The sequence below is a fragment of the Megalops cyprinoides genome, chromosome 6 (genome assembly GCF_013368585.1).
Source record: "Megalops cyprinoides isolate fMegCyp1 chromosome 6, fMegCyp1.pri, whole genome shotgun sequence".
Lineage (NCBI taxonomy): Eukaryota > Metazoa > Chordata > Actinopteri > Elopiformes > Megalopidae > Megalops > Megalops cyprinoides.
Genome location: NC_050588.1, coordinates 26480016 through 26496107, shown reverse-complemented (window position 1 = coordinate 26496107; position 16092 = coordinate 26480016). Strand labels below are relative to the sequence as shown.

The 16092-nt window shown below is 38.0% G+C and overlaps 1 protein-coding gene across 2 annotated transcripts in view; it reads right to left on the bottom strand.

Annotated features, from left to right (window-relative positions):
- Positions 1 to 7969: 7969 nt before the first annotated feature.
- phf2 (PHD finger protein 2) overlaps positions 7970 to 16092 on the bottom strand; it is a 34790-nt gene continuing 26667 nt past the window's right edge. Inside the window, exons 17-22 of one of the 2 annotated variants that reach the window (XM_036530529.1) lie at positions 14883 to 15049; positions 12489 to 12763; positions 11206 to 11301; positions 10858 to 10967; positions 10260 to 10539; positions 7970 to 9691 (exon numbers count right to left, since the gene is read on the bottom strand). In XM_036530529.1, coding sequence (XP_036386422.1) covers positions 9603 to 9691; positions 10260 to 10539; positions 10858 to 10967; positions 11206 to 11301; positions 12489 to 12763; positions 14883 to 15049 — 1017 coding nt within the window. In that variant the 3' untranslated portion in view covers positions 7970 to 9602. Of the gene's footprint in view, positions 9692 to 10259; positions 10540 to 10857; positions 10968 to 11205; positions 11302 to 12488; positions 12785 to 14882; positions 15050 to 16092 lie in introns of both variants that reach the window. The other variant, XM_036530528.1, reaches the window with a different exon arrangement.

Sequence of the window (16092 nt, the reverse complement as noted above, 5' to 3'; positions counted from 1 at the left end):
CAATGTGTTGCATCTGTTGCTTAGTTTCTGTGTTTACTGAAATATAATTTAAAGCAAAGATTATAGGTGTTTATTCATATCAGGAATAGTTTATCATGTTACAGCCTGAAACTCAATGTTTTCAGCTGTGGCAACTCTACTGAGATGAAAGCTGAAAAATTGTTTCAAACAGTGAAAGAGAAATGGACTATTTTTACAATAAAATACACAAACTTTAAAATGCTAATGCTGTATCAAAGTCCATGATAATTTTAGTGGCACTGTATATGGAGACGAAAATAGCAAAATATTTTGCAGAACAGGGGATGGTGACTTTCTCGAGCCAGTTAAAAGCAATTTCATGCTTGTATTCATTACATCTACCATCAAGAAGGGTATTTATATTGTTTAAAATTATTAGTGTCTGTTCAGAGAATTTTTAAAAATTAAACAAATTTCTGTGCTCAGCATCTTCAAAGATTCATGTGTGTATCTGTTTTCGGTTAACGAGCCAGCATATTACACATTTGACTCCAGCTGGTTTTGTTAAATGCTGTGCCCCTGTGGTTCTATCTCCAAAATAAAACATTTGCAATTGTTTGTATATGAGTATAGCAGAATAAGTGTTAGCTTCTACATGTACACAACTTGCCGAATACTTAGCAAAATGTGTTTGTGTCCAGGTAAATTCTATTTGGTCAAAGATCTGTTCACACAATTACTGGCCAAAATGGCATATGCTTTGAATTTCACAATTTCAACATTTACATAGATTGAGGGAGGGTATTAAATCTTAAGTTCTGACTAAAATCCCTGTTAGCTGGTCATAGGATACAGTCAGTTATCATATAAATGAAAATGTATTTTTAGCAGAATTATTTTGAAAGAAAATCAGAATTAAAAAAACTAAACATATGCATGTTATTATTATCATCCACTTCACAGGTGTATTCAAAGCATTTAATTTTTTTGTTCATTGTGTAAGCATATGCAGTGTTAAAGACAACCAGTATGTGTTTTGTCTGCTACAGATGTAGGCACAGGGGACATTAGGTTATTTCTGTATAACCAAAAGACAGAACTTCATACTATGTAACCCACACTCACGTGCAGTGAGATACATGCTCATTTTAGCAAGTCAGGCCAACAACATTTTGTTTTTGTATATTAAGCAACTACTACAGAGATTTGAAATTGTTATCTGTTTGATTGGATTTTGACAGTATGTCCGTTGATTTTAATAAACTGATATAAAAAAAAAAAACGACTCTCATTTACTCTTATTCAATTAATCTCAGTGTGCATTCACAGATGTCTACATTTCATTCAAACCTAGGGGAGGCATCCACATAATTACATATTACTTCTTTTAAAGAATAAAATATGCTATATGATATCAATTAATTCCATACATTGTGTTTTTGAAAATGCATCTTATTGCACATTGATGTTAGTTATACTAACACGGTAAATATATAGAGTTTGAGTCTGTGAGAGCACAGGCCAGAGAGAATGATTGTTTTATAATATAGAATGAATAATGTAAACTGTAGTAGATTTAGTAAAACAGTAAAAATATATATATATAGCATTCAAGAAAATAAATTACATTTCAAAAAAGTATGATAAATATTGTAAAAATCATTTTGACTCTGTAGGAAGCACTGGTAAGTCATGGATTACCATACTACCATATGCAGCCGTATTTCCTTAAATATGTGATATTTATATGTGGTGCTTTGAGTTCTCGTTTTTCATCTACACTTTACAGAGCATGCCTTTCAAAATATGTTAGAAGCATTCACTGATTCATCTTATTGTGCCTCAGCTCAACAAATGCAGACTTATCTCTAACATAAGAGAACTCTTGTATATTAAATATAATGTACATATACGGTCTGTATATCTTCAGTATTAACATTATGGTTTCCTGTGAATGATGTCACTGCAATTGAATAAAACTGAAAGATTGTCATTTAGAATACATCAAACCACAATGGGGAGACAGGGAGGCTTATGCTTATGTGTATGTTAATATAACTGAAGTATATACCATACAATACCGATGCACATGCCCTGTACTGAAATCTCATCTACTCTGCTCCTATTGGCTGCCAGTTTATAAAAGCTGATTTACCAGATACTCCTGTCACTGACTGCATATACTGTATTAGTCTGGTCTTCAGCTTTAAGAAAGTGGAATGGGATGTTTTTATGTTATTGGCTGACAAGGAAATCCCAAGTTATTTACAGAAATCTCTGTTAGTTTTCATTCTGTTTTTAATGGGAAGGCCCATTGCTGTCACTTCAGTTAATTCCTGATACACAAAAAATATTCAGGATAGAGTATTGTTCACAACCTACACATTTCTGTCCTGACAAAGGTTAAGGAAACATGCCACCACAAACCTGTCTCCCTGTGTTTGCTTTTGAGCAGGAGACAAACCTGCCCATTTCTCTTACACTGCACCAGCCCATACAAAAACGTTCAGACGGCTTTCAAACAGGTTAATCCACCCAGATGGTGGCAGACCACTGCAGTTCACCCAAAATAAAAGCCTTAGTCCAAATCTTTTCATCACCAGTGCAAAAATCAGGAACGAAACAAATTCTGAGAGGGGAAAAATGTTAGGGGGGCCTACGTTCAGTTAAGGGGAGCAGCAACATTCTATCCTTAACAATCTGTTCTCAGTGGAATCAGAGTGCATTATCGCAAGTGACAGCCTTGAACCCAAAGAATTTAATGACTAAAAGCTTTGGACAACATACCACTGGAAAAAAATACTTTAGCTACAGTAATGCTTGCATCACTCAAAGGCCACACAAAGGCAAAGCTTACACTGACATTCCTGGGTAATTAAGACCTCTTTCTCGTGGCACGTTTTGGTTGACCACAAGGGATCTGTTAATAAGACAAGAGGGATTTTAATGCAATAGCAGTGAGAACCGTGTGACCCACTCACATCTGTGATCACCCCTAAATCACACAATGACTATGATTTAACTCTAAAATGTGACTTGACATTGGTTCAAAGAGATATTGTTGCAACTACCCTGTCAAGTGACAAGAATCGCCGCTTCATGATGCCAGAATCATTTTTTATCCACTAGAGAGCTCAGAACGCAGTCACTTGTGTACATTTTTGTAGTCCCATTCCTTAGGGAATAAAATAGTTTCCACTGTTATCCTGCATAGAATATAATAACATTCAGGCCGCATTAACTAAGAACAGCTCAGTATATGGATGTGTTGCAGACTGACAAGACATTCATTATCCACCCTGTAAACACTGCAGTGGCTTTCACCAGCCTGTTGCCCCAGTCATTATCACTCACACTACATTCTAGTTTATTACAGAATACTAGTGCATGTCAGTATGAAAATAGTGTATATATCTCAACATTAACAACACATTAAAATTGCTGCAATTTATCTAACAACGAAATAGGCTATAGCATTGTTTTACGATTACCAACTGCAGCCGTCCCAAATGTGAAATCATGCCCTTAACCAGAGACAGAAAAAAACGCAATAATTCTTAAATGGCTTTATCCTCGGAAACACTGAGTAGGCCCTCAACTTGAGAATCTCCCGTGTTGTGGCGGAACATGTTTTCCGCGCTATTTCCCCACCTGCTGGTGATTCCTTGTAAAGGCGCTTTTTCAGTTGAATTTTTTTTTTTTTTTTGTAAGAAGCATTACATCCATGACTGATATTATTATTCATTTAATTTCTACTGTACTTCTGCAACTATATACATTTAGATTTTTGTTTTGATACCTAAATAATTCGAATTATTTTGGGCATACAATTTGGATGTTTGAACTCTTATCTATGAAATTAAAAAGGAAAGGAAGAGCGCCAATTTTAACATTATATCATGGCATGATACATATTTGCTTCTGGCATCATTTTCGTAAATGTCGATGGACACAACGGCAAAGTCTCTAGACCTAACTTATCGGAAAAAATTCTAAAGATGTCTCACCTCATCATGGCTCTTGGAAAACATACAACAGGCGTTGATTTTTATCAAAATAACAGATCATAAAAATAGCATTAACATAAAATATTAATAACAAAAACAGTAGGGGCATCGACAACAAATGAAGCACAATTCATCTATTTTAAGACTTGTCTTTAGCAATTGAATTTCAACGGGTTTATTTTTCTGTGTAGCTATGTATAAAACGTTGTTGCTAGAGACGACCGTTTGAAAATGAACTTTTTACAGCATTTATTGATATTCGCCCCCTCCCCCCGGGCAAAATAGCACATTAAATGCTGTCCAAAATCTACTGTGGTTACTTATGTTACAAATGCTGTTGTTCGCATAACATTTTGCGTTGTGGGTTGTAGGCTAGTGGTAACAAAGCTAGATGAAAAGTGGTGGAGAAAAAAAATCGTGTTAGTTTTAAGGACAGATTTTTTTTTCTATTCATGAAGCAATTTAGAGTTTTCTAATGTACGTATACAATATGTTTTTGTTGCCTTTTTATTTTAGTGAAAACTGGCTTTTAGCTGGCCGTCACCCTATTAAGATAGTATGGAGCTGTGAGTTGGATTAACAATTAGGTTAAAATGCCAGTCTGCTTTCCGCTTAACCAGCTTGGCAAATGGTGAAGAGTTTATGAACCAGTAGTTAAAATGCCAAATATTTCAAGCGGAATGTGAGGTAGCCCTTATGAAAGCTTTACAAAGACCAAACTCCCACAAGCAATCAAATCCTCAGAGTGGCTAAATATCTTTCAAGTCCACACGACTTAACTTCTCCAAACTAGAAGATTATTTCTGACATTAACTAACGACAAAAACAATGTTTGTTAAACACTGCTCTGTAGAGGCAAACAAACTGAGGTTAGAAACAACTTGTGTCTGAAATATTGGCAGAGATGTGTACTTAAATATTGTGCAGCTATTCTCAGGACAGTCATTTCCAATAAACATCATTAATATACTTTCTAAAGCATTTAGCAATGAGACGTACAGCGACACAGTTATAAATATGGGAAAGTTCCTGTGCTCGTTTATTGTAACATGCTGAACTCTGCCATTCTCCTGCTGTTGTGGATACTTGTCAGATGCTGATGGCAAAAATTGCATTTCCATGTTACAGTGGCAGTGTGCCATGTTTTCAAACAATAACAAACATGGAACTCAGTTTTTTGCTTGAAACTTTTTTTTTTTTTTTTTTTTGCTTTTTTTGTTCTTAATTCATTTGAGATGAATGTCACGCTCCAAAGATTTATGTGGGATTGTACGGAATGTCACAGACCAAAGGAAGGCAATTGGTTAAAAAATGACCACCTTGGCTCAACCTTGCCTCCTATAATTACTTCTGACTTACTTATCTGTTTTTTGGAACTCGGGGCTGAGCAGCGTTTTCAGTCAGATGGAGATGTGGTTTAGCCTTCCTCTGCCGTCATACAGCATCATCCATAACCATCTAGCACACCCATTAAGCACATCTCTACTAGGAGTATCCTGCCATGTATTCATCCAGACACCTAAACAGTTTTAATTATCATTATTTCAGAAATTCCAGAAAGTACCAAGAAATAAATCCAAGAAACCTTGTGTTGCCTGTAGTAACTAATAGCTTTTTTGAATAACAACATGTATTTTTCATGGAGGTAGAGAGAAGTTCCAGAGAAATAATTAGCAGTCTCGATCTCCATTTTAATTCTTTCTGGATGAATGCTGCTAACAGTAAAAATCCTTAACTGAGTGACATGCTGCAATTCTTGCATGCCTGAATATTTAACTGTGTGTACACATGGCAACCATTCTCCTTTAGGACCACTGCAGATTCAAATAAAGCCATTTTAACTGGCTTCTTTGTAACCCCAAATGAGACCTTGCAAAGCTAGCAAATGTCTGAGAAAATTAAGTCAAAATATGTCGATGCCAACTGACAGAAATCCTGAAATATTAATGAAAACACCTGGACATTTTAGGATTGTGGGCAGCCCCCAGGATATGGATACATGTTGCTCAGTCAATGAGTAAGAAGAAAATCATAATGATGCAAGGACATACATAATGATGCCGAGAGGATTTCCAGTGTGATCCGTGAACATGGCTTGTTTTTCCTCTGAACCTTAAAGCCCTGCCTGTCATATTTAACAGCGTGTTTACTTACCAGAAACTGTAACTACGTTCCAAAGGCATCTGGAACAGCACTCTTGCACAGAAACACCTCAGGAGATGTCTGTACGAATACTGTCAGGGAGTCCATGGACAAGAGCATAATATCGCCTGAATGGTTTGTGGTCATATGTGCATGTGTATTTGTTTAAGGTCCATGCATATTTTAATTACACCACTGAGAGTCCTACTATGTTAATACAGTATTAATGGTGTTGACCTTGGCTTGGCTTTAATTAATAGCTTGGCTGAGCTCAGTGCATTGATTCACTGGTGTTTAGCCTGAACCGTCCACAGCCATAGAGTTTAATCAAACCTTAAACAGTCCAATTGTTGAAACACGACCTTCAGTGTATTTAACAAAAGAAAATGTGTTTGTGTGATCTGCTCATACACTGGGAAGAAGATCACTGCCGGATCACACACAGAGGGTCCAAAAGGTAGAGCTGTATCTGCAGCTATTTTTTCAGTAAGTAGTGGGGCAGCAGAGTTACACTTTAATAATAATTACCAAAATCTGTTCAAAAGAACTGATGTGTTAACACCACAGGAATGACAAACAGGATTACTTTTTCAGATATAATTTTGAAACCATTACAGTGCCTTAAAGTACACAGGAATAAATAACCATATACTTTAGGTAGCCCTGTTGGTGATCTGAAAACTGCGTCTCTGCTCAAAGACTAGTCTACATTGGGACAGACAGATACAGCGGGGCTGACAGAATCCTGTAACAGTTTTCTGTAAGCAGGGAAGACAGCTACAAAATGGATCTTACACTGCCGCAGTGCAGTGCATGTATTTAATGGGTTGAACATATAAAAATAAACCACAACAGAGCAAAACACATTTTGTACAAATAAAACCTGAAATAGTTCCATTGACAAAGTTTGATCTGAGCATTTCAATTCTGAGAAGTGGATACAAGATTTCCATGGGTAACTAAAACACTGCAATAGATTACCACAGTAAACCTTGATAGAAATGTATATATGGTATTATTGAAATAAAATCAAAGGCGTGATGGCATGGTTATACCATATAGCTGCTTAGGAATAATAATAATAATAATAATAATAATAATAATAATAACAATAATAATGACATGTAGTAATGTATTACACTGATGACCTGTTAACTGAAATAACTGATAGAATTGTAGTAATCAAACAAAAATAAACAAAAAATGATTTTTTTAAAGTAAATCATATCGGTCCTAATAAAAATGGATCTTCTAGCGTCTCAGTGAGACCACAGGGTTCTGTTTATAGTTACTGATACTAGATTCCTACAGGAAGAATTTCACAGGCTGATAAAATATTTAAAAACAAAGCTCTTGAGAAATGTACAAATATAAAAGGCTACAAACATTAATAAATTACATCACTGACACAAAACACTTCACAAGGTGCTAGTAAAATAATTCTGAATCCCATCAGGGTACGAGAACAAGAACAAGAGGCTGGTCATGGAATGGAAGCCTGTTTGTTAGTTACTCCTTAGTGCTTCCTCTCTTGTCTCAACTGAATTTATACAATACAGTTAGCTTTGTGTGTGTAAGGCCATACAACATTGAATGTTATTTTTTTTTGTTTTCCAGGCAACACCTTAGTCTAATAAAATAAAATAAAATGAAAGTAACAGTTAAAATAACAAAACAGCTCTACTGTGTATCTAATACAATGAAAAAGGAAAGACTATATATTTATATATTTTTGTTTATAATTAGCAAAAACTAGTAAAAACGTATAATGAAGTATTAATAAAAAGAAAACTGATACAAAAAGTAGTCATTTAAAAAGCTATATACAAGCTACATTCTACATACTGTACTGCAATGTAATATAAATGCATATTTTAATCTACAATATCTGGTGCTGCCTGTGAAACAAACGTGATTAAGAAAGTATCCCCGTGTAAAAAAGACTTGGGATGATGAGGCTTGTCAGAGATATAGGTCCCATTCGTTTAGTGTTTTCAATAAGAAATATTCCTTATGTGAGCTGTTGATTATTGTGTAAAAGGAAATTTCACTTTTCTGATAATAACACTGATTTTTGAAAAATAAAACAAAAAATATCTATCATTGTAACAGTCCCTCTTGGGGGAAACTCGTGACCATATGTGACTTAACAGTGAAAGTAAGCATACACACACAACGTGTGCACACACGCACTCACATTCACGTGCACGCACATACATAATTGGAGATTCCATTAAAAAAGTCTTTAAAACATTAATTTGATACAGGGCCGGGCACATTTTTGGGTTTATTTAAAAATACACAGTAAAGGACCAGTGTTTGACTGTCCTGTGTGATTTCATATATAATTTAAAATGAGTAGGTCACAAGAAAGCACCGAAATGCCTTCTTTTTAGAAAACTGCGTGCTGAGGATCTTTTGCTTGGGCTCCTTCAATCTGTAATTTGTTTTAAAGAGATATAAACATGGTAGCCCGTCAACATGGATTTAATAAATGACCTCAAGATATGAGTAAGAGTGACAGAATACTGTACACTGATATGTTCGGTTTGTGAAGACGGTGTTCAATGTTTGCTGGTTGCTCGTGGCATACATAAGTTCCTGGATTCAGGAATTAGGTTCTACAGGCTGCACTTTCAACATGGTTTGGCGAGACTTCACAACAAAACACATACAGTATACAGGTACTTGCTGTGACCAGCCTATTACATTGTGCATTTAACTTTAACGGTTTAGCACAACTCATCAAAATCAAAATTCATCATAGTGCTTTGTTGATTTCTTTGTAAGTGCCTTTTGGCTTTTTTTTTATAATCTATCTACGACATGTAAAAATTATACTAGGTCAATAAATATTATCAATGATAGTGCTTAGCAAACGAAAGTAAATCAAATGTCTCACCCAGGTAAAACTATAATTAAAGGGTTAATTTCAGGACCATGTGAGGAATATCCAAGGGGAAGGATTCCGCATTTTTGTCACTCTTCAACATCTTGAGGGTCCATATGTACTCATCCCTCATTAAATATGTAATGCTGGACAATGACAAGCCTAATCCGTATTGGAGGAATGGATTCCAGAATTTACTTATAGGCCCCCCCTTCAAAGAAATGTACATGCATGAGACTAAGTACATGCAAGGGATACTTTCTGGGACTTGGAATGACTGCAATGTTCTTTTTTTTAATTTTGTTTTTAGCGACCCCTGATAGACTGACAGCTGTAGTAAAATGAGACACATGTATTTCTTAAAAAATATTTATAGCAGGTATTCTGTACACTTTAATATCTGAAAGTTATAAAGTATAAGTAGAGGCAAAAACCTATTTGAACTATGGTCTTCTTAGAAACTGATAAAGGTGTAACCTGTTTTACTCCCCTTTGTATTTTACTTTGCTGCTGCTGTTGTCCATGATCAGAGAGGAGTAATCGGGTCAGGGCACAGGCTGCCCGGGGGGCCCGCGGCGAGTCCCCGTCCCACGCTGTCTCATTTACAGGAGGAGCTTTCCGTTCCGATGGATCTTTAAAATCTTTCCCAGTCTCTGTTTGGCCGTGGCCATGCCTTTCTTTAGCCGTTTGGCTGTCAGGGAAAGAGAGGCACGCAGTGTTGTTGAGAAAGTTCGACATATGCTGGAAATCAAAACATGAATGTAAAATGTCTTCCGGCTCACAGTGTGGGTGTTTTCCTTGAAGCCTAACATGCTGATTTTTGAAATATTTTCAATTCCTTTAAATATACTGCACAGCGTAACATAACATCAGTACAGTAAAAAATGAATGCTGGTTTGTTTCATTCCTTACAATGAAACAGCAACACGTCTATATATATATTGAAATGGATCCAAACAACAGACAGATAGAGGATGTACATGATGGTTTGCAGTGAGAGGCACAGTACAGTGTTCCAGAATTTACACAGACCACATGGTTGCCATGCTGGAAAATATCATCTTAATATATATACACAAATCCTACACCAAAAACAGAGGTTAACTGGAGTAGCTGCTGTCTAAGCTCATTTGCCATCTTTGGCTGTCAACCTCTGTGCAGAGGTACAAATTAGGTCCGTATGCTTTACAGTAGGTATCGAAACCTGCTCTCTCCACCACTTTGGTTGTTGTTGATTCATCTGTGAACCCCACACTCACCTTTGGCCTCAGCTGTGACCCCGCGCTCTCCCTTTGCTGAGGGGTTGTTCTGAGATGAAGTGGAGGGCCGTCGTTGTGTGAGGAAGACCCCGGGCGCCATGGGCTGGGAGCCCCCCGCTGTCTTGCCTGTTCCCGCGGTGTACTCGTGGTCTGCCAGGCTGCTGTCTTGTGAGTCCATATTGGGTTCTGGAGAGCTACTGCCCTGAGAGACTTTACGGGGCTCCTCCTGCAAAGTCTTCTTTTTGGTGCTCTTCTTCTTCTTCTTCGTCTTCTGCTGCTCCTGTATAACAAAAACGAGAATCACCTCTGTCCTTGACCAATCCTGACCTGACCATATCATTTTATAGAAGTGTTAGCATTTCTCAGCTTACCTACCGATGTACAACTGCAATAAATATAAACTTACATGACTATTCTAAAATTCAAAACAATGAGAACTGGCCCATGGCGATCCCATGTATCACGTCGCTCCCACCCCACCCCGACCCGACTTTTCACTGCCAGTAAAACACTGCAGGCAAAACAAAACAAACAATACTCCGGCGTACACCTGCAAATGCATTGGAGATTTTAAGATATTTTTCTTGCAGCCACAGACCTGATGGGACAGCTTGGCTGCAGCGGCTGCTAGCCCCGTCTCTATGGAAGCCACTCTCGCTCCCTCTCGAGCTGGCCGCTCCTGACGTGGAACCGAGGGGCCTACTCGTGCTGCGATGGGAGACAGAGGGAAAAGCTGAACAGCAGTTCAACCCACGCACTTAACAATCACATTAATAATGATAATAAGCTCTATTTATATGCCACCGCTAATGGTAAAGGTGCCATTCATGCCAGGGGCAACTCATTGTACACATGCGCATGTAAGTAAACTAATTTAAGAGCGATTTTGTTGATATCCATTCATTCAGCTGCGTGGTACAATCACTGTCTCTTGTGTTGCGGGTACCTGTTGGGCTGTAAGGAGTGTCGTCAGAGTTTTTCCTTTTCTTCGATCTGGATTTGAAAATGGGATTGTCCTCCTCAGACTCCAGAGATGGGTAAACTATGACAAAAGCAGCTTTGGTTATGCAGTGTTTTTGATTACAACCAAAGAGACCTGTCACACCAAACCATTAACATAGCAAAACCGAACACACAGACTGCAAACGAACACTCTAAACAATGACCTACCAGACTGCATTTACAATTGTTAAGAATGTTAAGAATGGCGTGAAAAAATAACTGTGGCTCGTGGCTCTTGGCTCTGTTCAGTGTCACACATAACTCTTAAATGGGTACTAACCTGAGTTTCCCCCAGGAAAATGATACACCACACCACCAGGATAAACAGTGCAAAGACTTCACATAGTTTTAATATCCACACGTTCCTGCAATACTGATTTCATTTTTATCAAACTGCAGCATTAGCCTTAGGGTTCCTGGTGTTTGAACAAAGTATGCAATTCAGTTGTTTTTTGTTTCCACTGATTAAAATAGTAGATGTTTTTACAGCTAAGCAGGACTGTACAGCCCATCTGCAGGACAGCTGCTCCACACACCCACCCTGACTGCATGCTCCAGGTTCCTTTGAACAGAACCGTTTAAGTGCACGCTCTTTCCTATAATTAAATTATCAAGATTAAAAATGACCTGTTTACAAAAAATCAAGGCACTGAATGCTTGCACGATTTGATAAAACGTTGTCCTGGTGCGATTTTAAAATCGAAATGTTCTTGCCTCTAATGACTAATTAGTGCATCAGATCAAAAAGCATTTAAAACAACAACCTTACACTTGTGCTGATGAAATATTAACAAGCTGAGGGTCAGTTTTGCTGTTTTTGGACAGGACTCACAAAGAGTAAATTGATGGTTACTATAAGAAAAGAGTCTGTTGGAAAGACACTAAAGTCTGTTATAGGGGCGGGGTTTGGAAAGACCCTACAACTTGTAAACAACAACTCAGTCATCTGGCCCTCCATGAGAATATCCCATCCAAGTGAACTAAAACCAGAAATAGTTGCTATAAATGATTAAAAGGCATCTATACTGCACTGTACAAAGGTATTGTAGGGTTCAGATGTTCATTTCCAAATACAGCTATCAATAGGATTTTAGAACTTCACGCTATGCAGAAAAACTGTTTGAGTACATCTGATGAATGCACATGATATCTTTACAAGAGGCTTGAGATAATAAGCTGTCAGATTCAGACCTGAACAGGTCTTTCCTCTCCACCCCGCAGCCCTACCATAATCAGAGTCCTTGAAACAGGCATCCAGGTGGTCCTGGTCATCGTCAAACAAGTCAGCGCTGTCCACACTGACGCTCTTCCGGCTCTTCTTCGGGAGACGCTTGGCCGGTCGCTTGTTGTTTCCACCACCGCCTCCACTACCTGACTTCTTGCCCGACTGTGTGGAGTGCGAGTTGTTCTTGGACTGGCTGTTGCTCCAGGACTGTTGCAGGCAGGTGTCTGAAGACTGCAGGTTAGCCATGGACAACATGCCCTGGATGGCCTCCTGTGTGCTGGGGGATGCAGGTGGCTGACTGTAAGTACGTCAATAAGAAATACACAACACACACACATTACTGAATGCCAAAGCGGCTGTGGGGGTGAAGACAACTGAGGCCAGGTAAAGACCATTACCTTGGCAGGCACTACTCTGACCTTTTAACATGAGTGGATGCTCCTTAATGGATATACCAGACCAAAAATGTGTGGGTCAGAACAGTCCCCCACACAGTCGGTCTCCTTCCATTTCTCATGTCCTAGTGGTCATAGAGGGCTGAAAATTTATCTTTCAGCTGAAAGGTGTAAATTTAGTGGACTGACTGCAACTTACCTGCAAAAGCCTACCAAAAATAGGTTAAAGTTCAACCTGTTAAGGAAATGAACTATATACCACAAATTCCTCATCACTTAGAAGGCTTTTAGTTCCATTATTGGACATGTTTTGTTAAGCTTTTGCCACTGAGTTATTGTAAACAGTATGTTTGTATACAACCCCACTGAATGTATAGTCTGACCACTGTCACTACGCGAAAAGGGTTTCTCATGAATTGGATATATAACAATGTCTTTCATCACTCTCATGTTCCCTATATATTGAGAATTGCTCTCTTATATGAGTTTTGACAAACGGTCAGACTACACATACTTCTTTTCAAACTTGTTCAACTTGTAAAACTGCAGATCCATCTCCCACTGTCTCTGTATTAGATGAAAAACATCCCAAACTAACATGTAACTAAGAGTACTGAGTGATTCTCTTTTATATTATTTCGTTGACAAAATCTAACCGTTGCTTCTGGCTTTCAAATCAAAATGCGATTGTCACTGTGGCATGGAATTATTTATTTTGACTCCTTGATACATCCTCACAGCATTCTCTTCTTTTTAAATGTTTAATATTGTTTGGAATTCCTTTATGATGTGCTGTAGGAAGAGCTCTGTTGGAATATTTTAAAAGGTCCACACTAAATAAATGTGTTCAACTGATCAACACTGAAAATCAAGTGTTATTAAATGTAATACCCCAAGGATAGTTAAATCTCCCTTTCACTTTAAGAAACCTGCACGAGAAACCACAAAATCAAGATTACAGCCTATTAAGTCATTATCCAGTGAGCTGAAACAAAGAGAAAAGTGGCCATTTAATGTGGTTATAATTGAGTGTAGTTGTTTCCTCTCCACGATCGTGCAGTCATCTGTCAGTTTTAAAAGCACTAAAAACAATCATTGAGAAATTAACATATTTTAGAGATGTTCTCTTCTGTTTTTAGCTCATTTGCAGCTTTCAGCGCAATGGAAATGGACCATCAAAAACTGACCCAAACAGCAAATGGCAAAACGAAAAGGAATTGCCTGGAGCAACCTGAAGTTTGAAGAAGTCAGGAATGAGGATCAAACAAACACTGACTTCACAAGTAAACTGCTGACAGTATGTGTGTAGATTATTACTTTTCCAGCAGTTGACTGTCAATGAACAGTGCACACAAAAAATGCATCCTCTTTTTGTTTCTAATCTGGGTGCAAAACTGGTTTGCATCTGTCACATCCCATTTTTTCATGAGCGATACAATTCAAAACCAAACACCATAAAAAACAGGCAAAGTATTGCACTGCGGAATAGCTGGGACAAGTATATGTTCCTAGATTCAATAAAATCTACATGTATTCTACCTATTACATGCAGCAAAAAGCTTGTATATTTTAGTGAGACTGGTAATGTGTGTTATGAGTTCATATATGAATTCAACTCAGAATATGTCACAAAAATTTGGAAAAACAGTGGAAGGGTAGTTAAGATTTGAATAGGGGGCTTTGTATGAAGCTCTTTACTGACCCACTTACCCCTGAATGCACTCCAATGGAGATATCATCCCCCTCAAAAATTTTAAGGCTCTAGTAAATTGTTCTGAGAGATACATACTTGCCAGCGAATTCATGCAAGTCTGTCACTGCCTATCGCAAATGTTATTACTATGTTTTTTTGTTTTTGCTTAATTGATTGTCTTAGCCACTTCAGCTGAGCTATGCTCTGAGCAGACCCGAACTGATTTATATGCTACTCTTTGCTTTTTTATAGCTTTTACCGTTTGCTGTATTTGGAAAACAGACGACACCAGCACCTAATCACCCTACCTGTTGGCACTGTAGTCGATACCGCCCACTTGCTTGCTTGCCTGTAACAGGTCCAGAATACCTGCCGCACTGCCACTCTCCTTCTTGACCTTTGAGTTCCGACCTTTGACCTCTGGCTTGGCATCTGTGTCTATGTGGAGTGAGTCTTCATCTGATGAATCAACCTTCTGTTGATCATTTGCAGGGTAAGGTTAGTAAATTGAATGTACAGTACATCTTGTTGATAAGCGTACACTGATACATACAACGCTAGGTACAATTAAGATTCTGGGCATATGCTGCCACAGAGAAATTCATTACGCTATCATCAGATCATTTGTTCTTTTTAGTGTATTAAGAATAATAATTCTGTTCAAATGTTTTAAATAAGACTTCATTTAAGACTTCATTTGACATTTCTGTGTGCATGAGTATCTGGAGCAACCTGTCCAAAATATATTTCGATAGGTGCCATGGGATGTAATTTTGATTTACTGACCACAGGGAATCAGGTGGCTTCATCTGTGGGACAGCACCTCCTACAGCACAGTGCTCCCTTCAGTTTTTATGCCTTGGCCCAGAGGGAAGAGTGCTCCCTACTGGCCCACAAACAATACTTCCAGCAACAACTTGGACTCCCCGTGATGTCTCCAATTCCAGAACTATCTAAGCTCAACCCCACTTAGCTTCAACCTTTTGGCACAAGGATGTTATAGGGTAGTACAGCTGAAGCCCATGTAGACAACAATACAGTTATATACAGGGAGAACTGATGATGGGTGATACTGACAATCTTCCAAATGTGTCACAAACAAATTTCTACAAATAGAACAATAAAGATAATTGCTTTACAGTTCCAATCTTTTTCATAAAGTAAACCACGATGATATTACTTTAATGTCATATGTATCATTTATTTTTCTAAAGCCTTTAGTAACGTTTCAGTTAGAGATCCTCCGAGCAACTGGAATAAACCTGCTTTTCACAGTAACTTCATTTACACCACAAGTATTTCCGTAATCAGTTTGTGGTGGTCCTTGGCTCAGCTCTGAAATTTTCTCTCTTTGATTCACACTGTATGTTGTTTTAAGTCTGTACATTGCATGGGGGATTGTAGCAATGCTCTCGGCACATCAGAGTCCTGGCCTCAGACCCGCATGCTGGTATAAATGATCTACACTGACAATCTGGACGCTTTGGGCTGATTTTTAAACACATCCATAAGGTATCC